Source organism: Orbicella faveolata, unplaced genomic scaffold, assembly GCF_042242905.1.
Source record: "Orbicella faveolata isolate gen_17 unplaced genomic scaffold, um_ofav_v1 contig_26, whole genome shotgun sequence".
Taxonomy (NCBI): domain Eukaryota; kingdom Metazoa; phylum Cnidaria; class Anthozoa; order Scleractinia; family Merulinidae; genus Orbicella; species Orbicella faveolata.
In genome coordinates this window covers 2,305,395-2,332,188 of record NW_028301554.1, presented here as the reverse complement: position 1 = coordinate 2,332,188, position 26,794 = coordinate 2,305,395, and the positions used below count along the sequence as shown (strand labels likewise).

The 26,794-nt window shown below is 39.2% G+C and overlaps 2 protein-coding genes and 1 pseudogene across 2 annotated transcripts; 2 read left to right on the top strand and 1 right to left on the bottom strand.

Annotated features, from left to right (window-relative positions):
• Window positions 1-429: 429 nt before the first annotated feature.
• LOC149107610 (uncharacterized) lies at window positions 430-1,219 on the bottom strand. Its single transcript, XM_089296407.1, has one exon. The coding sequence runs from the start codon at window positions 1,217-1,219 to the stop codon at window positions 479-481; it is 741 nt and encodes a 246-aa protein (XP_089152533.1). The 3' UTR covers window positions 430-478.
• Window positions 1,220-1,276: 57 nt separating this feature from the next.
• LOC149107609 (uncharacterized) lies at window positions 1,277-4,423 on the top strand. Its single transcript, XM_089296396.1, has one exon. The coding sequence runs from the start codon at window positions 1,317-1,319 to the stop codon at window positions 3,870-3,872; it is 2,556 nt and encodes an 851-aa protein (XP_089152522.1). The 5' UTR covers window positions 1,277-1,316; the 3' UTR covers window positions 3,873-4,423.
• A 977-nt stretch (window positions 4,424-5,400) lies between these two features.
• Window positions 5,401-26,794, top strand: LOC149107608 (nucleolar protein 6-like; annotated as a pseudogene).

The following is a 26,794-nucleotide window of genomic DNA, read 5'->3' as shown; positions in this document are numbered from 1 at the left end:
TTTGTTCGTTATCTCATATTCTGGTACCACATGATTCAAATATAGATTCTAACGTATAAGTCTGTTGACTATTTTTCGTGTTCTATATGCTACTATGGTTTAGATCAGGTAAGATTTCATCAGTTGACGGTATTTGGTTAAATATCCCCCTAATGCGATCGCACTTCATATCGAACAACTCCTTTGCTACTGCGAGAAAGCTAATTTATGCAGCCTGCTCGATTCAGGCAGGCAGATTTCTTATTGGTTGAAATTAACAATGCCAAGTCCACGAGTCCAACCGTGAGTTCGGGGGAGGAGCGCGGGCTCTTTTCCCGAACAGCGGCTGGTAATCGAGCCTATGTCGAGAACGACAATCTGTCCGTCCGTAAGGCCGCGTATTCTTTGTAAGACGTCACTGAGACGTGCAGGTTACAATACACAGTGATAACAATGGGGTGACAGGCCTGCACAACTCCCATCCACGTGTAATAGCCGGTTAAAGCTTTGCTCTAACGAGTATATCCTTTAGGGATCTGCCCCTTTTGTACGAGACAATAGGGGGATCTTTGAATATTCTTCTAAGCAATGGTTGTTGTTGAATTAAATGCCATTTCTGCATAAGTATTTGCTTTAAGTTAGGCACTGAAGGGCGATATTGTGTGACAAAAGGCAAGATTCGCTTGTCTTGTTTACGTTTCTGTTGTAGGGCAGCTTTTCTCTCCTCAAATGTAATTTCTGCGAGAGTTGTTGAAACAAGAGTTTCAGGATACCCTCTCTCGATGAGATTTGTTTTAAATTGTGAAATAGCAGTTTTGAATGCTGTTTCAGAGGAGTTGGTTCGGAGAAGTCTGAACGCTTCGCCCTTGATGAAGCCCTTTTTGACCCCTGGTGGGTGGCAACTCGAGAAATGCGTGTACTGAAATGTTTCAGTAGCTTTGAAATGAGTTTTAATGTCTAGTCTAGACTTTTGTGCAAATCTTTCGCCTTTGTAAACTTTTGTGTCGAGGAACGTTGTTTCCGTGTCGGAAGCTTCAGCCGTGAACTTGATAGTGGGATGGTGGCTATTTGCTAGTTCAATGAACTGCGTGACTTCGTCTTTGTTTATATTCCAGATAGAGAATATATCGTCAATATACCTTTTCCAGGCGAGTGGTTTTTGAGCGCTTTGATTTAAGATTTGTGATTCTACCTTTCCCATAAAGATGTTGGCAAAAGCGACTGCCATTTTTGTACCCATGGCTGTTCCATGTGTTTGGAGGTAGTTTTTTCCAGTAAACTGGAATGAGTTTTCTTGAAGTATAAGTTCAAGCGGTCTTGCCTGAGTTTTTACGGCCATGAGCCTGCTAACATCAGAGGGTCTATTAGCTGACCACGCTCAAACCAGCAATGACTGTTACATGAATGAAAACAACGGAGCTACGAAGATGAATGTGAACCACCAGGCTGACAAAACGAACCAGGCGGAAGAATCTGACAGTGAATCAACTGATGGAGAAGAAATTACCCACACTGATGAACGCGAAGCCATACGAGAAATTCACCGCCGCAAACGTAAACGCGATCAGCCCGACGAACTGGAACAGGAACTTGAACGTTCCCAAGCAGCGCTAAAATCCCTAAAGAGACACTTAGAAAGAAAGACTTGTCCAAAGTCGCTACAATACCGAGCCAGAGCCCACATAAGAGCGGATGATGACTTCAAGAGGGACATTAAACGTCTTCGCTCAAAAGCTGAGCAAGACTATTTACAAGCGCTGATACGGTTTCACAATCGAAACATCGAAGGCCTCCGCACAGCCATAAGACAAGAAAAACGAGTTCAGGCCAACAAAAAACAAAAGAGCATTGTAACCAAAAAAACAGCTTTCGCGCGCTCGGCGCCCAAAGAAACTGTAAACAAAAACAATGTATCAAGAAGGATCGATGAACTTAGAGCCGAAATCATGTCATTGTCAACATTATTAGATGACAGCAATAAACAGAAGAGAGATTATACCTGTCTACTCTCTGACTCTCGTATTATAAAACGGGGATATGGGAAGAAAAAGCCATCCCAAATACAAAACAAAAAGCGAAAAGAACGCAGAAAAAAGGATCGAACCGATCATTTACATGCACAAACAGAGGCAAACAAAAAACACATAAAGAACCTCTCGAACATAGACCTCACAAACGACCAAACTAACTTGTTAGCTAAGGGTCTCAAATTTATCCCCACACCTAAGGAAAATGATACACAAATAAGGCGCCATCTTTTGAAGGACTTTGAGCATTTCGCTAGAAGAATGCGCCTACAATACATTTTCCACGGGGAATACAACGAACCGCATCCTTTCCACGTTAAATCAAACTGGATTCCGCCGGTTCAACAATCAGTGGCTCTTGAAAGCTACTTAGAAGAGGTCAAAGTTCAACTTGCTGAAGTACAGCTTACAAAACCTAAGGATAATCTGCCCAACACAGAACGAAAGGCGTTGAAAACGCTACAAGAAGATTCCAACATCAATCTTAAAAAGGCAGACAAGGGAACGCGAACGGTTGTCCTAAACACTGAAGATAAAATTCTCGAAGGACAAATCCAGTTAGACAACCGTGAACACTACAAACCCCTTGAACGTCCTATGGTTATAGAGACATCCCTAAGGGTACAACAATTAGTTAAGGAACTCCACCAGCACAACTATATTGATGACATGACCAAACTATGGTTTTGTCAAACACCTAACCCGCCTCGCATACCAGTGTTCTACACGCTTACAAAAATTCACAAACCAACTCCGGTTGGAAGACCCATAATATCTGGGTGTGATGGTCCGACAGAGAGGCTGTCTGCATTTGTAGACAAACTCCTTCAACCCATAGCAAAAGAACAGGAGTCATATCTGAAAGACTCGACGGACTTCATCAATTTCATAGAAAAAACGAGAGTACCAGGGAACGCTATCCTTGTTTCAATGGACGTGACAAGCCTATACACAAATATACCTCAAGAGGAGGGGATAGAAACGGTATGCAACGCATACGAATCTTACTATAAAGGAGAATCCTCCATCCCAACACAACATCTTAAAAGAGCGCTTGAACTTATACTTCAAGAAAACTTATTCCAGTTTACTGGAAAAAACTACCTCCAAACACATGGAACAGCCATGGGTACAAAAATGGCAGTCGCTTTTGCCAACATCTTTATGGGAAAGGTAGAATCACAAATCTTAAATCAAAGCGCTCAAAAACCACTCGCCTGGAAAAGGTATATTGACGATATATTCTCTATCTGGAATATAAACAAAGACGAAGTCACGCAGTTCATTGAACTAGCAAATAGCCACCATCCCACTATCAAGTTCACGGCTGAAGCTTCCGACACGGAAACAACGTTCCTCGACACAAAAGTTTACAAAGGCGAAAGATTTGCACAAAAGTCTAGACTAGACATTAAAACTCATTTCAAAGCTACTGAAACATTTCAGTACACGCATTTCTCGAGTTGCCACCCACCAGGGGTCAAAAAGGGCTTCATCAAGGGCGAAGCGTTCAGACTTCTCCGAACCAACTCCTCTGAAACAGCATTCAAAACTGCTATTTCACAATTTAAAACAAATCTCATCGAAAGAGGGTATCCTGAAACTCTTGTTTCAACAACTCTCGCAGAAATTACATTTGAGGAGAGAAAAGCTGCCCTACAACAGAAACGTAAACAAGACAAGCGAATCTTGCCTTTTGTCACACAATATCGCCCTTCAGTGCCTAACTTAAAGCAAATACTTATGCAGAAATGGCATTTAATTCAACAACAACCATTGCTTAGAAGAATATTCAAAGATCCCCCTATTGTCTCGTACAAAAGGGGCAGATCCCTAAAGGATATACTCGTTAGAGCAAAGCTTTAACCGGCTATTACACGTGGATGGGAGTTGTGCAGGCCTGTCACCCCATTGTTATCACTGAAATTGATGCAAGAAGCATAAGAACGTCTCTCTAAGACAGACTCATAGCTTTCAACAAGGAAAGCTACAGCGATCTCTGGCGAAGCCGGACAAAGATAAATATGACACCCGTGACAACAAGCAGCATAACTTGCAACAGTAAATCAAACAGCCGGGCCCGGCGTACTAATACAAAATGCAAGTAACCAACATGCTCACGGAATATTTCAAACTTTGTCCCTCCAGAGCTAATATTTAGAGAGCTTAAAACATATCTTGCAATCAAATGAGCTAAAAAAATAGCACGTGGCCAAAAACAGAGGTGTCAAACTCAACAAATTACACGCGGATAGCAGCGGAAACCACGCAGACCTATGACCTCTAACGGCTCTACTCTGGTGAAATGTCCTCCGAAAAACAGGATTATTGCTTAGCGAAATATTCGAAGATCCCCCTATCGTACAATACAAAAGGGGCAGATCCTCAAAGATATACTAGTTCGAGCAAAAATCTCAAAGCGGCTATGACACGTGGATAGGAGTTGTTAGGCCTGTCACCCCATTGTTATCACTTAAAGTCGCACAGGTGATAGGGGAAGGCTTTGTGGCTTTCCTTTGCTGTTTGTAGGATCAGCAGACTGCATTCAATCGATATGACATGTATACAGTTAAAACAACAAATTAATTTCCGGTGAGGTAATTAGTGTTGCCAAATATTTTTAAAGATATTAAGGTGTCAATTTCAGAGAGAGTAACATTCCTTTGCAGGTTTCCTTTGTGGCTTTCCTTTGCTGTTTGTAGGATCAGCAGAGTGCTTTTAATTTCAGCTTTTAAACAAAGATTTGGGGGTTGATTTTGGGTTATCCAGTGTCAGATAAATTTGCGCTCACTGGCAAACTCGTGAAGTGAATTGAATGAGCATTGTATGGGTACGATTCATTTGCAGTTTTCAGTTTTTTATGAAGTTTTGGAAATGTGCGGTTTTATATTTTTTGTCATCGAAAGAGTGGTTGTGATTAAACAATCGATAATCGTTTTGTCAGGGTAAAGATGATACAAATGTTCATTGATGACAAGTATACGGTTAACAACAAATTAATTTTCTGTGAGTTAATTAGCATTGCCAAATATCTTTAAAGATAATAAGGTGTTGATTTCAGAGAGAGAAACTTGTACTTTGCGGCTTTCCTTTGCTGTTTGTAGGATCAGTGCTTTTAATTTCAGCTTTTAAACGAAGATCTGGGGGTGGATTAATTGGTTTATATAGTGTCGGATAAATTTGCGCTCACAGGCAAACTCATAATAACATATCTTCGATACATACAATTTTAGATAGACCAAGCGGGTCGCACATGCGATATGTCAAGTCAATTAATTTCTGGTGAGCTTTGCCAAATATCTTTAAAGATAGTAAGGTGTTGATTTCAGAGAGAGGAACTTTTCAGTGGAGTGCTTTTTATTTGGGTTGGTACATTTCACTGACCCTTAGCAAGATGGACCTGGTACATGAACTACTTGAATGAACCACCAATGGACTACCCTAAATGTAAACCCCTAAAATTTCTAACCCAATCTTCTAGGAACAATTTTTAAACTTCATCGCTTCTGCATGCATTACGTGCCGTTTATTTATGATATTCCCCCATGTGAGCCTCCATTGCAAGCTAGTTCCAGTCTAACACAAGGAATACGAATATGGCCTATTAACAATTTATTCCACCTACTTTTCTGTAGCTGGCAGACCACTCATGTCTTCCAAGGGGAACCAAATTTCCTCTCCCCCCTACCCCCTCACCCGTGAAAGGAAAGTTCTGTTTTCGGAAACCAGAGAGTGTCAAAGTTGTTGGAAGTTATCTTCTTGAGACAGGAACGAAACCAGACTTGAATGTGGATATTGCTGTGGAGATGCCGAAGGTGAGAGGTTTTATGATTGCTTGACATTTTAGTTCATTCTTTACTCCTCTACTGTACATGCGTGTACATGTACATTGTACCTTCGAACACACATGGCTAGCTACAAGGCGTTGGTTAGGTACTTTCTGCAGGTTCATTCTGGAGTTCCTCCAATCTCACTGTTATCATTTTGAAAGGGAGAAATGAATGGTATTGTAATTGAACTTGTAGGTGATTGACTTGTAGTTTGTGTCATCAGTCCAGCGCAGTGATCAGAGAGGTGGAGAGAGAGATAGCCTTTATTTTAAAACAATGGGAATTAAAGCTAACGGAAGAAGCTTTAATGGAAGGAAAGAAAAGACCATGAATGCTGTACATTCACTAGCTAGATTTATGGCTTCTCCTTCCATCTCTCACTTCCGTGAAATTCAATGGCAATTGTATGTGTCTACAAAGTCTCATCATTGTCATGCACACATCCTTTTATGTAACTTCAGTAGGATAGCCTTTCTGCATGTAAATAAGCTATGGTATATATTAATATAGATCTACACTGTCAACACAAACATTCTGTCCATTTCTAGGCTGATTCTCAGAGAAGTCCTACTGTGCGTACACAAATACATGTAATATTGAGCACTACATGTACATTGTACATAGATGTAAATGTACAATGTTGAATGCATTATAATACAACACATGTTTCTCGGACAAAGTTGAATTCCTTTTTAAGTGTCTAGCTTGTCATATATACATGTACAGTGTGTATAACTAAGTGAAATTACGTGAAATTAATGCAGGCTTGTAATATTTTTTTGGCATTAGGAGTGTTTTCAACCGAAGGACTATCCGAACCTGAGATACCATCACAAACATACTCTATATCTGTGTATCATAGCAGCACATTTAATGAAGAGTTCATTGTTTGAAAGTGTTCAGTTCATGCACATGAATGTTGAGGTACTGAGACCAATACTTCTGGTCAAGTCTAAAGGTTAGTAACTAAACATCGCTTAAATACTGTATGTACTCTCTCCTCCACAGAGGTTTGAAACATCTGTTTTAAAAGCCACTGTGCAAGGTGAGTGCAGGCGCAAAGTCGAATGGATCACCATCGCCCTTCATGTAACCCTGCACCTGCACTTGTATTGTTCAATGGATTAATTCTCCCCACCTGAAAAACCAATTTTAGCCTCTGCTGAGTAGCAACGTTTTCGAGTCACAGGCGTGAGATTTTTAACCTGCAAGTGCCAAGATTTTTAGAAGGCACAACTACATGTATATCAAAAGATCAAACTTTCAAAAGTTTCTTCAGGAGAACATTCCAAAGATTTCTGAGGATGTTTCCAATAATTTTTATTTCCTAAGACCAGACTCCGAAAATGTGTTTTGTTTAACCGGCTTACACCTATAGGTGCAGTAGGAAGTTTCACACAAGTGGCAAATTTGACATCTTCTGGAATAAAAAGTGCTTACAACTGATTCCTCTCATAGGTATAAAGCTGGGAAACAGTTTGTCATCAAATTGCATCCCTGTTTATCAGTGGGTACATTCAGACCTCAGAGGTTTTCTCGAAAAAAGAATAATGTCAGACAGAACTGGTTCAATGGCAAGGAGGGCGTGGCAGAAGATGGGGCTGGTAGGTTACAACTCTATAATTTGTTATTGGCAAAACAACCTCTGAGTCACTTTTAATTAATTATCAGTGGCTAACATGTCAGGAAAACAAACTTTTGTAATGCAGCTGTACATTATATTGTAGCGTATAGATTGATTGTAAATCTAATCTTAATCATTTAATATTGCTCATCTCGATTTTCGAACAGTTTTCATTTTCTGGTACATTTTTTGATACTTTTACCATTAATAAACTACTATCTTGTACAAGTTGGAAGAGATGGTGGAATTGTATTGTGTTTCTCTGGGAAAAATTATTTATATTACGTGTAGTTTGAAAGTTGTATGCCCTCCCTGTGAAGGTTTTTTTGGGTTGAACCCTTCCACCCCTCCAGAAATTCCAGTCTAACTTCATACTTTTCTATAAAATATTTGGCTTTTGAGATCTCCCACAAACTGGGGATTTCCAAATTACGATGCTCTCAACAAATATAAGCTCTAGGGTGGGTATGGATATTTCCTCAAACCACACATTGGGTATAAAAAGTAACTTTTTAAACCATTGAGTACATATTATATATAAAACGTTGCTACATGTACAATAAGTATTAATATTTATTTGCAATGTTGTGGCCTCTATTAACAATAATTCTTTTCTTGTTTTGTGTTATGTTTTTTAGACACAGGAATACCAACACCTCATTACAACGCCTTGGTGTTGTCTGACATGTTCTTGGAGCAGCACCTTCACCATTTGTATAAGTGCATTACTGATTTCCCAGGAATGAAAGACGCAGTGGCTCTAATAAAAGTTTGGCGCATCAGTGCGAACTTGATCAGGGTTTGGCATTTTCTGTTTCCATTTTACACTTTGTCTTGTAAAATTTTATAGTTAACTCGGACTGAGGTGTAAGTGGTGACACCACTTTCTAATATTCTTTCTTCACACAGGGACGAGGCCGTTGTGGGGGATTTTTAGCGTCTATGTTGATCTCTCATTTACTGTCAGTTAAAAAGATCAACAAGCACGTGAGCTCATACCAGATTCTGAGAGTTTTTCTGCAGTTCCTTGGTAAGCAATCAACATATGATTTCTCCTTACAACTTCATGCATTATCAAGGAGACATTAAGTGATGAGAATAAAAAGAATCATTAATAGGCTCAGCCTTTAACATGGTTTGCACTGCTCCTAGAAGTCATTGAATACTCCTGGAATTTTAAAATGTACTTTTCAGTCCCATGGGAGGACTCATGGTTAGTGCGCTTGTCTCCGGATTGAGTGATCTGGGTTAAAGTCCTGGCCGGGGGACATTGTGTACATGTATGTTGTGTTCTTGGGCAAGACACTTCATTCTCACTGTGCCTTTCTCCACCCAGGTATATAAATGGGTAATGGCAAACTTAATGCTGGGGGTAACCCTGCCATGGACTAGCATCCCATCCAGGGGGGAGTAGAAATGCGGTGTATTCCTAGTCCCTTCATACTACAGAGACTGGGACAAGCTTTGGTCTGATGAGTCACTTGGCTGGTATGCAGCATTTCAGGACTTAGAAAATGTCTTGAAAATTCTCTTTTTTCCAACCTACCCCTGGAAAACTTGTGGAATTTTGTAGGAGAAGAAAATTCTATCAGTTAACTTGGTAATGTTAAGTCAAATACTCAGACCGTGTTTTTTAAAGCATCAATTTTTACACCATGAAAAAGACTGCGTTATATAGTATAGTTTTATAGTAGTTCGTACCGTGAAAAACATGGAATTCCTATCATTACTGAGTACGTAGTGCAAACTCTGTTTTAAGAAGAATGCAATTGGATTATCAAATGATAAACAATGTAAATCTGATTTATGATATTAGGGGTACATTGTGCATGATTTTATCAAGGGGAATCAAGGGCAGTTCTACATTTAGTATGTTTCATTAAAATGACTTTTATTATCCTTTTGTCGAGAACACCTCCAATGTTTATTAGGACCTCCACAGACCAGATACTTAGTTGTTGACAACTATTTTGTTATCGACACCTAAATATTATGGCACAACTAAAAAATGTAACGTACATGAGCTTTCGACAACTAAAGGCTTAATTTTTAGTTGGCAAAAACAAAGCGGTTTCCATTTTCGAAAAGGAAAACTGCTTTTAATTAGTTGTTGAGAACTACGTTTTGACGATTTTTCCCGTGTGTAGTCCTGAATGTTGGTTTAGTTGTCCACAACCATCAAAACATGACACACCTTTGACATGCTTATTGTGTTTTGAGCATGCATAGTGAATGTTCCCAAGGTCTTGCTGACCTGACTTGGACATCGACAACTAACACTCCAATGTGTGGAATGCTCACTATGGACACAATTAGTTGTTGATAATATTTAGTTGTTGTTAACAAATAGTTGTCAACAATGTTAACTAAGTGTCTAGTCTGTCGAGGCCCTTTAAGTCCACTAAGACAAAGAAAGGAGAGTTTCCACAGTGGTGCTTAATACATTTGGGATCCCCTGAAAAAATTGCCAGATATTTAATAGCTAGATGTTGTAATCTGTCTGACAGAGATGACAACACTGAAACTAATAATTCATAATTATTTGTTATTTCTAAAATGCTCATTAAAATCATGTTAGGATCCACTGACTGGACTAAAGAAGGAATAATGATGACCAGAGAAGACATTGAAGAAGGGAATGTGGTAAGCTGATTCTGTAGATTTGAATTATTTATTAAATACTAGCCCTTGCAGCTGTACACAAGACATTGTTTACTCCAGCACCACTGTTGTACATAGATTAGATAAAACAGTAGAAACCCACCCTACAGTTAAATTGTATGTTGTTTAACACAGCGAGGACGATTTTTTTCCCCAGTGTGGCCCTGCGCTTGGTTTATGAGACATAAATACGTAATATTTAGGTAACAAGCCTAATGCCTTTGATACATGTACTACCAGGTTTTTGTGGCATGCTGACTGTCAGATTAATAGGGTTCCACTATATATGAAGACATGATTGATCATCACAGTTATATACACAACTTTTTAAGCAGTTGTGAAATTAAAGCCTGAAAAAAGCTATCAGTCTTGAGCGGGATTCGAACCAGTGACTTCTACAATACCAGTGCAGTGCTCCATCAACTGAGCTACATGTATCAAGCCAACTGGGAGCTGAGAACGTGACCAGCTCCCAGTTAGCTTTCTTTTTTTAGGTTTAACATATATGTACTTGCTCTATTTTCTCAGGACAGTGCACAGTAAAGCAGTTAGAGGTTCTAAAGAGGTTTTTAAAATGTCAGATAAATGTTGTGTTGGACTGACTGTCATTTCATCATTGGCTTTCTTCTTCATGCCACAAAATGGCACAGTATACATGTAAGTTAACATGTATCAGTCCTCGTGCTCAAGGTTTCCGCAATCAATTATGTTTTACAGGGTTGGAAGACTAGCCCATTACTTACCCTCCAGGCTTGAGCTGGGAAGACCAGGACCTTTGCCCCTTTAGTCTTGTGAATTCCCTTACAGTTTGGGTTCTGATATCCATAATAAATAGTCACTGATTTTATTCAACGTCACAGCTTCACTCACAGTTTGCCCTAATCTTAGTAATTTTCCACTCAAATTGCTTTGTCACATAATACTCATTCCCGGTTGCCAACACCCCTTAGTCAATCCGGCAAACTCCTGTAGGCCAGACCCCCAGGGACTGAGGCCCCAACCAGCAAAGCTCCCACAGTCAATAACACATGCAATCTTCACCACCACTAGAAAGTTAAAAAAACTGTGTCTTTATTTTGTCATTCTTACAGTCCTCCAAGGCAGATTTTCATTCCGGGCTTGATGTTGTGTTTGTTGATCCATCTGGCTACCTTAACTTGTGTGCTGGGATGACTGCAGCTCAATACAGGAAAGTAAGTGAACTGTGTTGTCAGTATTAAACATTACCGGCCGTACCTAAATTTGCAATTAGGCAATCAGAAGCCTTGTCTGCTGTCCTGAGCATATAAGAATCTTCAATTGTCACATTTGTCGAGACTTGCGAAGTACATTTTAATGACACAGGAAAGATGCCATTTTGCTGTCATCAAGGGTTGTACTTTTCATGATTATTTCTCTGATTAATTGTCAGCTGCAGCACAAGGTCAGGTTGTTGCTGGAATTTTTGGACAGTTAAGTTTTAAAGACAGCTTTGAAGTGCTCTCCATGAAGCCTGTGCCATTTATATGAACATTTGATCAATTTTTACAGTGAGTACGAGCATGTCAATGTTGTTGGTTGTTGATTTAGCTGACATTGAATTTTAATTTGACATACGACTTTAAATGTTCAAGACTGAGTTTAAAGAACCCTGAGATTCACTGATGGGACAGAGAAATTACCAGCAAGTCAACTGCCATCAAAACATGATAGATTTTATTGCTAAATGTACGTGTAGGCAATACAGGAAATTTAAATTAAAAATAAATTGTTTTCAATTTTCTGTGCACATATGTACAATTTCAGTGAAATTATTTGTGATCATGGCTCATCATATTGCTGGGAAGGATTTGTGTCAAAATGTGCTGTTCCAGAAAACATGCATATTCCTCCCACAGATGGGATTGAATTTCCTGGGGGTGTGGTGGGGGTTAGGAAGTTTCTGTGAAATCAAAAAGTTTAAAGAAATGTAGGAAACTTAATTAAAACGAAGGGGTGGGAGGTCTTGGAAAAAAATCCCTTAACTGTGGGGGGACGTATGGATATTTTCTGGAAGTACGTAATCAGCGTTCCATGGGCAGAACTTGAGGTCCAGGTTTGTGTTAACGATTCACCCATACTCAAACACTTTTGTTGCAGAATTCCCAATATCAGTGCTTTAGAAGTGGTCTGCAGGAGAAATGGTCTTCTCTGTCACCTTATGGATCATCCAGGGGACTGGACCCCAGTTGTCACTGATTGGCTGCTTCATCTTGTCACTAGAGGCCTGGGAAAGAGAGTAGAGATGCTTTACTTCAAACCACAAACTCCACTTCAGGTGAATTAAATTTAGGAGATCGTCAGGGGAACTGCATTTGTCTTGATATTTTAGCAACTTCTTCAAACTAGTATTATAAGAAATGTCTGGTGCTGAGTAGAGAGAAGTTGTTTGTTGATGATGGAGTTTAACTGAGGCGGTTGTTTGCATGCTATTAAATATAGAATCTTTAGAAGTTCATATGTCACATTTTGGAAATCTTTTGGATGTCATTGGTACTTTTTGAGAAGTCTTTGTGTCAACTGGAAACTATTCATGCATTATAATTTTCAGCAATCTTTGCAGTAAATTTTCCTTGCATTCAACAATTAGTGCTTAAATTATCTTGATACAAAGCAACATGGAAACTACAACATACATGTATTTGTTTTGCAATTTATTCATTCCATCATTCATTGTAATCTTCAATTGCAAGAATTTTTATGATAAATTTGCCGTAGATTTACAACAGTTGGTGCTGAAAGTCTTGATATTAACAACAAAAATTATGAATTCATCAGAATTTTTACCATTTGGTTAGTATTATAAATTGATGGTTAGTTAAAGCATGCAATGGTTATCTACATGTATATGTTGTAGGTAATTTTTTTCTTCAGGTAAATTTGATTTTTACCTAGGTAATATTTTTTTTAACTAGGTAATTTTAAAACAAATTTTTCTACCTGGATATTTTTAATCTGTTATGATGTTCTTCATTTTCACATAGTAGATCAACGGATATTGACAAAGCTGGAGTGCCGGTTAGCCAGATTTTACCCGTTAGCCCGTGTCGGTTAGGGGTGACACTATTTGGCGCAAAGACAGAATATCACTAGTTTGCTTGCGGTTTGCTTTCACTTCAGTTTGCTTGCGGTTAGCTTTTTTTAGGTAGTTTAGGCAATATTTAATATTATTGTTGTTCCGTCATTCCACCTTGAATCGTCCACTGCTTTCGTTTAATGGCCGCTGCATCGGTCTTGGTTAGTCCAAATTCTGCTTCATTTTTGCTGTCATTCTTTAGCCAGTTTTTTACCTTGTCGTAAAATTGATCGTTGATAAACACAGTTAATTTGCTTTCCTTCTTTTTAGAGCTTTTTTGCGCATCTAACTTCTCATAAAACATGTCTTTGCTGACACAAAACGTGGCAGTTTCCATTGCTTTCACGAACGAAGTCCCGTTTTCATCCAAGTGCGCATGTGCACGTTTTGCATAAATTAAGTTTGGACCGAGGTGAGTCTGGGACCCAAAAAAGCAATAATTAGGAGAAAAAAAAGAAATTTTTTTCAACTTGAGCTGTGTAGTCTAGTGGAGATCGAGATGGACATGTAATCTGAAGGTCTTGGGTTCAACACACGGTAGGTACTTGTAATTTCCTTCTTCCTTTGAAATTAATAATTAGATAGGAAAATAAGAAGAGGTAGGCAAAGAATAGGGAGATAGTGAAAGAGAAGAAGAAGTAGGTGGGAGCAGGGAGAGATGAAGAGAAGAGTAGGAAATGAGATTTTTCTCCTCTTTTTTTACCTGGTTAAAAAAAAAAACCTAGTTAAATAATAAATTTACCTAGTTAAAAAAAAATTACCTACTGAATATTTTTAACTGCAACATATACACCCAGCTAAACCTTATTTTCTAAGTGTAATACCCTTTTGCAGCTATAGGGAATTAGTATATTCTCAGCTCCGACTATTGCATTTCTAGCTCTCTGATTGGCTCAAAAACTCCGACTATGAGCCATTAGTCGGAGTTTTACCTTATATGGAAAACAGTGCGCCAAGTTTAAAAATTTTCCGCTCTGTAAAATTGTTGAAATAAAAATCGGCGGCAAAAACCCGATTAAGAATATACTAAAACAATTATTCCATTCGACCTTGTTGGATATGAAGTGATCATAACCAACTCGCGCTACGCGCTCGTTGGTTATTTATCACTTCATATCCAACGCGGTTTCATGGAATAATTGTTAATTAGTTTTAAGTATGTAATGAACCACTGTGGATTTAGATTCTCTATGTAGTTAACACACGGTGTGTTGTTTCAAACTCTTGCTCTTTTAATGTAGTGGCCTGTGAACAAAGCTCCACTCTCCAGAAGTCAAAGCAGTGTGACACTGGGCTTGTTATTGAATTCTGACCATGCAGATACCGTGCTCGACACAGGGCCCCCAGCTGACAGTAGTGAGGTCAGTGGTTATCTGTTCTATTGGCATGTACTCTGTGTATGGTAGTCAATGCACATAGGACCCTGAGCTGACAGTACTGAAGGTCAGTGGTTATCTGTTCTATTGGCATGTACTCTGTGTATTGTAGTCAATGTACATAGGACCCTGAGCTGACAGTACTGAGGGTCAGTGGTTATCTCTTTTATTGTATGTACAGTGTACACTGCTAGTTGTTAATACAGCTCCTAGTGTGAGGGTCAGTGGTTATCTCTTCTATTGTATGTACAATGTACACTGTTATTAATTGTCAATATACATGTAGAACACTCAGCTGACAGCACTGAGAGTCAGTGGTGTTCTTTATTTATGTATGTACCAGTGTTCTAGACAAGCTACATGTACATGACCCAACAAATTGACAGAAAATCTATAATGATTTGGTTGGAGCAGTGGGAATTGACCCATTGGAATTCCATATGTTGACACCCTACATATGTACATTGGCAAATTAGCCAGAACCCTGACATACATGTACAGTACAATGTATCGAGCTTTCAATATCAGAAAAACAAAATGAAACAAAGTTTTCAGCTGCAAATGAGATACAAAATATTAAATAAATGTATATTGAGAAAAATCTGATATGCTTCCTGTACCTTCAATCTCCAGCCTCCCCTTCCTTTGCCTGTGTGTCCTTCCGCCCCCCCTCCCCACTGTGGTGGCCCAGTTGCCACTTGATAATACCTTTTTATTTACTTTGCCTTTAGTTCATAAGGGATGGATCTTTTTGTTGGAAGAGGTTGTGGGGGATTGGACAATTGCCAAAATGGAAGTAAAAAGACTGAAAACGTCCTTTTGACCTTGGGATACTGCGTTTGCTGAAAAATATCCTTGGTGAACTTAAGGGTGGGAAAAAATCTTCATGTTTGGTTAAAATTTTTCTCCTCCTCCCAAAGGAAAAGATTTGTTCCTAAACTGCACATGACGCATTTTCACTTATTGTTATTTTTTTGTCCTGGCAGGCTCCATCTTTCCGTGCATTTTGGGGTGAGAAATCGGAGTTGCGCCGATTTAAAGATGGTTCTATTCTTGAGGCGGTGGTTTGGTCCTGCGACAGCATGGCAGAGAGAAGAACTATCTGTGGGAGAATTATTAAACATCTTTCCCCCTTCCACCCTCCACCTTCTTCACCCCCCTCCCCTGAAGCCACCTTTAACTGACCCACTAGCATGGGGAAAGTTTATTAAAACTCAATTTTTTTTTGTAGACACGGTGGTGTTGATCCAGCATTGCTGACTTTTGTTGCGAATCAGCTGGACTGTGTACTGCAGACACATGGTGCATCATGTGACAGTGGAACAGGTGATGAAGAAGCTCAGAGAGTGATTCAGGTGTACAATGCTTTGTGTAAACAGATCCGTGCATTGGATTTGCCACTCAATGTCAACTCGATTCAGGGAATTAGTTCTGTTTTCAGAGGAGCAGAGGTAGGGAAAACACTTAGGAGTTTTTTGATCAACATCCAGTTTCCCCTTACAATGTCAGTACAGTCTCAAGCAGTCAGGTGCTGAGAATAAAGAAAACCATCAACAAGGAAAACTGATAAAGATCAGTTCCATCCCGCAGAATTTTTATCGGTTCCTGGCAAAGATGTTACAAGCAATTTGCCTTATACTGTAAAATGACGATAGTAAGATTTTTGCTTATTTTGTTCAAAAGGCTTTTTCTTTGGACGGCTTTCAGTAGGGATGCACATTTTACATGTAGTGGAAAAATTTTACATTTCAAAACTTGCCAGTTTTGTATTTGGAACAAACTTGAAGACAACGAAAAATTTTGTTACATTTTAATACATGTACATGAAAGAATGCTTAATGGTAAGCCACTCTAGGGATAACAATAAGAAGCACAAAACAAGTGAAAATATCAAAACTCAAAAAACGTTATAGCAGGGTAGTTGCTAAGCCTAACAATTTTTTTTTTTGCCTTAGAGGGCTACATGTGAAACAAAATAACTCTAAGCTTTGCATTTGGGAGGCCTTACTTACACTGTAGACAAAACTATGCACATAAGAAAGGTTTATGAGGTTTTGTTGTTCTTCTGTCTAGGTTTTTCCACCAAGCCCTTGTTTTAAAAATAGCAAAGTTAAGCCACAAATTGGTGATGAAAAGTTGGCGTGCAATGTACTCCTTCCTTCGGAAATAAAACACACAGTTTGGTGTCCAGCCATGGAAGGTGAGATTCTATAAAAGAACATTTCTCTTACAATGGCTGCGACTTCACAGCACCTTAGTTTAATAATAATAGTAATGGTAATGGTAATAATAATAATAATAATAATAATAATAACAATAATATTAATAATTGGTATTATTATTATTATTATTATTATTTTAATGAACTTTATTTACTGAGGGTGACACATGACAGTATGAACTGATAAGCTAGTGACCCTCTGTGCTAAACATCTATGAGTAATTATAAAATAACTTAGAATAGTACAAAGTATGAATATTAATTGCAAAAACATCTCAACATCTACAGATAAAATATCTATAAAATTAATTATTCAGAATTAAAAATTAATTCAAAGCACATGAATATCTCTATTCACAACACTATGCTAAGAAATGTTTTTTTCATGGCCGAGCTAAAGGAACCGATGGTGTCCTTTTAACGTATTTCTAGAGGAATTCCGTTCCAGAGCTTTGCCTCATGAACTTGAAAGGTCCTGCTTCCTTCCGTTTCTCTGTTCTACCACGGACACATTCTGCACATTAAATTATAATTCGCGTAAGCTCGTGATCTAAAGTTCATAAATTCCAATACAATTATGATATATAAGGGCCTCCAAAGACTAGACATTTAGTTGTCGACAAGTATTTGTTATCGACAATTAATTGTGTTCCATGCGAGCATTCCACACTATGGAGTGTTGGTTGTCCATAACTAAGTCACGCCAGCGAGAGCTTGGGAAATGACGTTCACTACGCGTGCCCAAAACACAAGACGCATGCTCAAATGTGTGTCATGTGACTCCCAAAAAACGGTCAAATCGTACTTGCCGACAACTAAAGCAGTTTCCCTTTTCGAAATGGGAAACTGCCTAGTTGTCTTCAACTAAAAATTTATCGTTTAGCTGTCGACAATTCATCTCACACACTACGTTTTTTTAATTAGTTGTCGATAACATTTAGTTGTCCACAGCGAAGTGTCTAGTCTGGAGGCCCTAACAGAAGGCCCTAACAGAAAAATAGTCATGAACAAGCTAGTGAGTAGCGTGTATAAATTATGGCAATAAAAACATTGTGGAAAATTGAAAGAACTACTTTCTCTAAGAGTAATGTATTGTGCTGTCAGCAAGTTAGAGTTGCTTGTTGCTCTTTGTTTGAAGTCTTGCAGACTCAAAAATGTAATTATGGAGACTGATAGCAATAACACATTAGTATAACTTCAGATGTGGCTAGCAGGTTGGGTTTTATAACTCTTAGGCCAGTAAAAAACCAGCCTCTAGTATTTCGTGAAATTGAAACTTGACAGAGTTGTTATTTCCGATAAATAGCCAAATAAGATTGTAAAAATTGAACACAGTTGGAATTACGAAAGGTATATCTCTGGAATTTGTTTAACTTTAACCTCTCCAATATCTACAGTTTTCAACGTTTCAATGATTTTATATCTTGTAAGCTGTAATGAAGCATTCCAAAAGAAGAAAGAAAAAAAATGGAAACCTAAATCTGACTAGTGGAAAATCTGGCGAGTTAAAAACTCAGTGTTCTGGCTGGTAAAATCTGACATGCCACTAGCCTGTATTAAAAAGTTAATCTCCATTCCTGAAATGTCTTTTGTGTTTGATGCTGTAAATTTAGTTATTTTATGTTAAAGGAAAAAGTCTAAAGCTCTAGCTTTCTCCAAGTTGTTTTACAGTTCGAGACCAGTGGTAAATGGCCGGATGATCTAGCTGCTATTGAACACATTAAAGCAGCTTTTCACATCAGACTTGCTAAGTTGCTGAAAAGCGAGTGTTCGCTTGTAACTGCGGCTTCGCCTCAGCATGTAGATGTTCTCAAGGTGAGTAGCTGAAAAATTTCGGTTCAAAGGATTAACGCGTCAACAAAACCAACTGGCTTTCCACAAATAGGATTCATCTAAGGCCTAGTCCACACTGCGGCGAAGAAATTCGAAAACCAATCTTTATTTCTACGGTTAGGTCTGCAGTCGACACTAGTCCGTCAAACGGGAGGAACTTGAAGACGCCGGCTTTGCATTTTCTTGTGAACAGAAAATAATTTGAAAACGGAACTTTTAAAAAATAGGTGACGTCACGATAATCATGTGATTTGCCTGCCCCAGTTCTCCTCAAACACAAATCCAAAATGACCGGTGATTGTTGCGTTTTCCAATTTCTCCTGCTTAGTACTGTGGACATATAACCTGCAATTCGCGGCAGCAAAAAAAGATTGTCTGTTCACAGGTTATCATAGCGCTGTTATTAACCCATCAGGACCTTTACTTTACAACAGGAAAGAATGGTTTTGGCTATTTTTGACATTGTTTTTGCTTGTTTTCCGACCACTTGTATTATCAAACCAACAAAAGTCTCGTCCGCTGGAAAGGAAATTTCACGTGCGATATTCTGCCACTTGATTGGCTAACGAATTTGGAAAGCCAACTAAATGATAGCGGTCTTACTAACAATATTTTTCCGCCTCACTGAAGAGTCCGCTTCCGTGACGTGAGGGGTGCAAACTTGAGTGGGTCCAACTTCATTGGGATCGAATCAGACACCTCTTTATCGCGCCTTGGTTGGTGGTGCTTAATTTGAAATGTGAGCTGATGAGAACCTTCCTAGCATGCAATTCCTGTGTTTTTCTCCGGCAGGATGGCCTTGTATTTAGAATCAAGATTATGCATTACCGGGAAATGGTGTTGCTTCAAAAGAATGAAATCACACAGGAGCTTAAAACAGATTACGAGAAGAAAGCTAAAGAACTGGAACGAGAAATAACGCATTTGCCGCTCTTAACAAGCACACTCCATGGGTAGGTATTGTTCAGAAATACTCTTCTACGTCTACACATACACTTAGTTAAGTCGCTAAAACTCGTAAGATGTCACACCAACTGTAAAAATCTGAATAAAAAATAACACAATGGGATATCAAAAAATTAAAACATGAAAAATCCATAATAAAACTAATACAATGAAATATTCATAACTAACTAACTGTGATTCAAAGCTACCTAGGTCATTGAGTTTGTGGAATAAACCACTCGCTTGGTTAATAAGACACATGTATCCTTTCTATTTTGGTCAAAATTCACAGGAGCGTGTATGTTTGCGAGTGACAAACCAAACTGGCAATGCCTCACTTGTACTTATCATTTCGTTTTGCTATTTGTTTTTTTTTTTTTTGCAGCATACAACAGCATTACCGCGGATTTACCGGAACTATCCGTTTGTCCAAACGCTGGGTGGCCGCTCAACTGATGGCTGATCACGTGACTGATGAGTGTATTGAGTTACTGGTGGCTTCTCTCTTCCTCTCCCCAGCCCCCTTTACTCCTCCCGGGTAACGCAATAGACCACCTCCGGCTGAGTTTCTTTACGTCCCTGTGAGGACTAGAGAAGAGTCTTTTTCGGAATCATTTGTTGCACCAACGTGTTGATTTTCTTGTAAATCGAACTCAATTTTATATGAAATGTTTTAAACAAGGACTCGTTGTGAAACAGAGGCAAAAGGCAAGTCGGAAATGGAGTATTAATTTAACATTCCAACATGGAAATGAGTGTTCTTAGAGTTGCAAATTCTCTTCTCAAACTCATTCATAATTCATCAAGTTAAAATAAAGAAAATTCACAACCACGAGGGAGATTTGGATACCAGCTCTTGATTAGCATAGATTTTGACGATTTTACTTCTCCGTTTACTCCTTAGTTTTTGTTTTGATTGGGAAGATATATTAAACACTCGAGAGAGTGTTTCATCGGCTATCCAAACACCTTGAATTTCGTCAAAAATACATCGCTGCGCGTCGTATTTTCAACTCTAGTCAGTTAATGTGTTGTTTTCGAATTAGTACCTCTTAGATTTGAAAAGAATTTTAAGCCACGCCCTCTAAACAGGATCCTGTTACCTCTTAGAGATTCTTTTTAACATTTCCGACGATCACCGCTGTCCTTTTGACATGGGAGTGCCCACGGGCTTTGCAGAAGTCGATCGACTCTCGCCTACTTGGCTTTCTTCCTCACGAATAAGTGCACTTGAAATGATAAATACGTATTTACTGCAGAAAATTTGTTCAGTTTACACAATACTCCTTCTTACAGGTCTCCCCTGGTTGGATTTCTCCGATTTCTTCGCCTTCTTTCTTCAACCGACTGGGAAACAACTCCTGTCATTCTAAATTTTAACAACGACATTTCTGGTGAGTGAATGAGGTTTCGTTATTTATCGTTCACTTCTTCAATTTTTTTTTTTTAACAAGTTTCAAGCGAGAAGGGTTTGGAATTGAAGAAAGCAGTCATTTTAGAAATTGTGGTGACCAAAAATCAAATTCTCCCGTGTCAATTTGAAGGGGATATATGGACAACAGTGAGAAGAATTGTCATGTTGATCATGACTCTTGAGGGAAGTCGTAACCGAAAGCGTAATTGGCTTGTTGTTTTCGCTGCAGCGACTTAGAAACTGTGATGACCAAATGTCAAATTTTCCTATGTTAATTTAAAGTGAATGTATGAACAACAGTGAGGAAAATCGATATGTTGACTCATTAGACAGTGTTAACCACCAACTTAGAAACTGTGGTGACCAACTGACCAAAAATCAAAGTCTCCCATGTTTATTTAAAGAGAATGAATAAACAACAGTGAGGAGAATCGATATGTTGATTCTTGGACGTGTGGAAAATGCTAACGTAAGTGAACTTGTGTTGTTTTTCTCAATAGTGGCTGACTACTAAGAAATATCCTCCAAGTTTTACAAAAACAGAACGCAACTTCCAGCAATATTTATCTCTACTCCAAAGGACAAGTTCAGCTCTATGTGGACCAAAGATAAGCCTTCTAAACAGGTCAGTTGATTTGTTTGGACTATTTCGCTTAGTTTTGACTTTCATCGTTCATTTAGTCTATTGTGAGGATGTGAGGATGTTGTGCACCGAAGAATTAACTGTAGATCAGCCCGAAGTTCGCACTGAAAAGAACTGAGAAAATTGGATTTTTGTTCCTTATAGAATTGCAAAACACCAAAGTTAACGTGCGTTCCAAACTACCAGTAGATAGAACGTCTTGTCCATTATTTAGAACAGTATCTACACTTGAATCAGTATTTACATATTATGTCTTTCCCGCTATAGATTGTCAACAGACTCTCTGTGCTGGCAAGGGAGTCACACTTGATCGTGGAACGTCAAATTCAAACATGCGCACTACAGCCAACCGATTTCAAGGTAAGACGATGACCTGATGACTGAGGCGTCACCTTAGTAACTGTCAAAAGTTGAACCCTAATTCCTTTCGAGTAAGGTACTTTCCAACAGTATCACCGGTAGGGGTTTCTCTAAGTTGTTGTTTTTGTATTTTTTTGACAAGTTATGTCTGTCATACAATTCAAATTAAGTAAGGTTCCATTATCCCAAACACAAGTTAGCCACTTTGCAGCACGTGATGCCTTATGCAAAGAAGGATTTTACACGACTTGTCTAAGAATGATGTATGGCACACTGCCCCACCCACCCGACCCCTTATTCTTTGCACGACCCTCACCCAAGACAGACTTAGCGTATTGCCGATATTCAGCAAAGAAGACCATGCTTATACAGTAAAAGCCCGCCTGTAAGAACCTATTGGTTTAAGAACCTACTGGCAGAAATTTGCCATTTTAATACCCAAAGATATAAGAACCTGTTAAGCCAAGCAAGATCAAGCAGGCTCGATTATGTGAATTACGGTAAAACATTTTCACCAAGGAATGTGAATTTGAGAGGGCAAATTTGTGTTACAAGAAAATACCTGATACGGTAGTGAATAAGTACTGCATATTTAAGGACCAAACCCAATTTTATTGATTTTTCTGGTAATCAATAACTATATCTCCCTCATGGAAATTAAGAACCCAAATAAAAACCTACTTAACCTCGAATGCCAAAAAGCTACCTCAAAATACAAGGAACTATTTTGCCAGACTTCAAAAAATGTTGGTTCTTACCCACGGGTCTTCACTGCAACTCTTCCACTCCTGTCTTTACTTTCCTCAGCAAATCTTCTGCCCGCCTTTGGATCACTATGACGTCATCATCCATCTGCACAGTCGTCTTCTCCCTCTTAGAACCCAAGCCCTTGATAAAGGGAAACATCCGGCAGAAGCCTCGTTTTCACGTCCTTCAGTTTTACTTCCGGTCGTAAACTTTGATCCTGCACAGTTGTATCTTAAAGAACTTAAGGTAAGGAAAGATTCGACGAGCAATCTTAAGCTGTTTCTGGCGTAATTTGAGTAATCCTAAGTTACGAAATTTACCCTGCAGAATATGGAGCAAACATTTGCCTTTTTGATCTTAACACCCTGAGAAAAGCCTCTGGAAGTAGTTATATATATATATGTTTCTGATCCAATGAACGAAATGTCAAATTTTATTTGCAAGGAATATTCGGTACATAACGGAAGTGAAGTTATACCCACTGCAATCTGACAAATACTCTGTTTCCTTGGTTTCTCTGTTTTGTTTTCTTCCAGGATGCTTTTTCTGACATTGCGCTGTTCTTTCACGATGTGTACGGAGGCGACTTGATAGGAATTCTATGGAAGCCTCAGAGTTTTGTGCCGGCCCCGTTCAAGGTACAGGTAGCATTTAGAGTCTTTTATCCTTCAGTCTTAGTATAGATTAATTTCTAGATTCTCCATACCGTGTCCTGTGGGAGGCACGGTGGCTTCACGGTCAGTGCGCTCATCTCCGGATCGAGCGGTCCGGGTTCGTGCCCTTGCTGGAGACATTCCCTTCTGTCCCTGGGCAAAACACTTCACTCTCTCGGTGCCTCTCTTCACCCAGGTGTATAAATGGGTACCGGCAAACTTATTGCTGGGGGCAACCCTGCGATGGACTAGCATCCCATCCAGGGGTAGTAGAGATACTTCTAGTCGCTTCATGCTTCAGAAACCGGGATAAGCTCCAGCTGATAGACCTCTTGGCTCGTATGTAGGATTGACCTTTTACCTTTACCATACCGTGTCATAACAGTTTAAAGTACTCGCGTCATAAATGTGAATGACTGTAGCATCAGAGATAAAACTGGTCCTCACTTAAACATCGTTTCCCCAGTTTCTTTGTTTGGGTTCTGTCTGCCTAAACCAACGTTGGCATGGTAACAAAAGCCAGGTCGACATCTACAGCTATCAAACTGCATTTTCACGATCAACGAAACTTGTTTAGCTTAGCGAAAACCTGTTTATCTGAAACCCGTTTCGTGAAAAACAAGTTGGTAATTTTTATTCCTTTGTTCGCATAAGGGGCGCGTTCCATTCAATCAAAAATTTCGGAATTTGCGTAATAGGAACTAATGGTACGGAAATATCCGGGGGAAGTTGCCAGGAAATCCAAAAATTATTGGTCCTCGGGCAATTTCTTCTTCTTAAGTCTCGTCCCTGACAGGAACTCAAAGTTCACATTTTTCGTCTGAGCTGCACCGAAACTATTTCAATCATTCTCAAAATAGACGCATTTCAATCATGATTCATGCAAAGCCCCGCCTGATGTGAACGCTTTTCCTGATGAAACATTCATTAGTTATTAGACCATCTACCCCCTACCCCGTCAAGTCTCCCGTTTTGTGCTGGCGTCCAGCTCTCGCGATTTTACCCGCGCGTTCAACGATCGAATAAAAATACAAGAAAAAATGGCTGCGAACAGTCTAATGTTTTATTCGTGATTAGTCTAAACATGTTTATTCCTAATGTGAACGCAGTATGACATGTTCCTTATCTCGAACCAAGATGTCCTAAGGATCTGGACACGAAAGTCGGAACAATGTCATAACGTGGCATAAAGTAATCTAAAACGTTACCAAGTTGAAATGGTATGGGGCGGACATAACCCGAGTAAAACAAGTTTTCCAGTCTGTGGAATTCATAGAAAATAGATCTGTAAACGAGTGATTAGAATTTATATCTACTAACCCTAGAACTTGATGTGTCAAATTCTTTTATTGCCGGTTTTCATGTGACGTGGCCATATTCCAAAATTAAAAATTACCTTTCCATTTTCAGGTTTCAGTTTCATCATACAAAAAACCCTTTAGAAACTTGACATTTTAAAATGTCTTAGCTCGACAGGGTTCTTCGTTTTGTAACTGTAGGACACATTTGAATTTCCTAGCCAGGCTGTCGCGCAGGTCAAAAGATGAGTTCTCGCTTTAGTTTTTGCAAACTGAACAGTTCTTGCACTAGAAGAATTATTTATTTCAACGTGCCGGAGCTCAAGAGTAATAACGCTTCGTTTCAATAGCGAAACTCAACGACAGATGTTTCTGTTACTTTACGGCCGCCATGTTGGTGCCCCTCCGAGGGGCACCAACATGGCGCCTCCATTATATCATCGATCTGTCATATCCCGGATTCTTGACTTAATTTACTCAATGGTTACGATTTTTGGTTTTGATCACATGACCAGTGAAAACCAGCAATTGCCACTGTTTTGTCTCCTTATCCTTTCTTGTTGATTTGTAATTTGTTCACGTTTTATCAGGTGTTACACGCGCAGTGCAAGATGCCATTAATCAATCCTCAAACGGCTGAAAAGGTTGGTAACTAGATATATAAACAATAGCCTCCATTTGGCGCGAAAATATGCTCGGATATTTGTCCGCCGACATTATTTGTTTCAAGAAGCGCACAGCTGTCCGAGAGCGTAGCTCGAGGAAAACTGTGAGCTTTGAGGAACAGATAATGTCCGCGGACAAATATCCGAGCATATTTTCGAAGTCAAATGGAGGCTATTGTGTTTACATGTATTATCCTTCAAATAGTTTTCGCAACACGCGCAGTTTTGAAAAGTGAGAAATATTCTCAGATATTTCCCTGTTTTAGCTGGGGATTATTAGGTCACGTGAGGCGTTTAGACTAATCGCGCGTGTGAAAATGTTTGATGGATTATAAGTAATGGTAATCGGACTGAGTGGAGTCCAATTCGGTGATATCTATGTACTTCGTAAATGGACTAAGAGCATAAACGGGGATCTCGACGGAAAACTAAAAGGAAAATATCTCACAGCAGGAGAATGGCACCATAGACAGTATTAAATTGACCCTTTTTTAACGTCCGGTCAGCCTTCCAATTTGTTTTATAGTGTAAAAGGTGAAGATGATATACTTCTCATGCGATAAAATTTAACTTTTTTAGAAGTTAACTATGAAAATAGATTGTTTAAAATAGATTGTTTTTCAAAATTCCACGAACTCTCCTTCACTTTTGTAAGAAACCCCAACCCTCACCCCCACCCCCACACCGAACACCCCACCCCCACCTATAAAAACGCAGCAAAAGTGAATGATCCCAAAGGGTAATCAAAACTCCAACCAAAATATGCAGCCGAAGCGAAGCGCGGGGAAACATGAAGTCAACGCCAAGCGCGGGAAAACATGCCAGCGTTGCCAAGCAACAAAAAGCATACAAACGCTGGGAAGCGCGGGAAAAGTTGCAAACGTTGCTAAACGGGAAAAAGCATGGAAACATTGCCCATTGCGAGAAAATATGGAACTGATGATAAGGGCGGGAAAACGCACGGAGGTAAAGTCCCAATTGGTTTCCCCTTTGCTCCTGATTGGTTGAAAACTCAATATGTTTGCTCAGGTTGGTAAGATTACGATGTAGCTTTCGAATGCTTTTGACAATCAATCGAAAAACCGTTTTATTGAGATATTCTCGAGTAACGTTTTCATAGTAAAGCAACTGTTTAGTTGTGGTGATAACTTTTGATGCTGTTGTTGTTTTGGTTGTTGCTGTCGTTGTTGTTGTTGTTGTTTTAAGTCGTTTTTTGTATTCAGTCCAAACAGGGCCAGACCTGGGTCATCCCGAACATATCAGCCATCTTGTCTGATTTTCAGACCATCGGAGAGGGACTGGTGAAGAAGATCGAAGTGTTGAATGCGTGAAAGGGGAGAGGACAAGCGTGACATTTAAAAGTGAAATAATAAAGCTTTGATGAAGTCAAAAACACCTCCATTAAAGGAATCGAATACCTATAA

Coding starts and splice junctions, on each gene's coding strand:
- LOC149107610 (XM_089296407.1), bottom strand. CDS start 1,219: ATGGGTACAAAAATGGCAGTCGCTTTTGCCAACATCTTTATGGGAAAG.
- LOC149107609 (XM_089296396.1), top strand. CDS start 1,317: ATGAGCCTGCTAACATCAGAGGGTCTATTAGCTGACCACGCTCAAACC.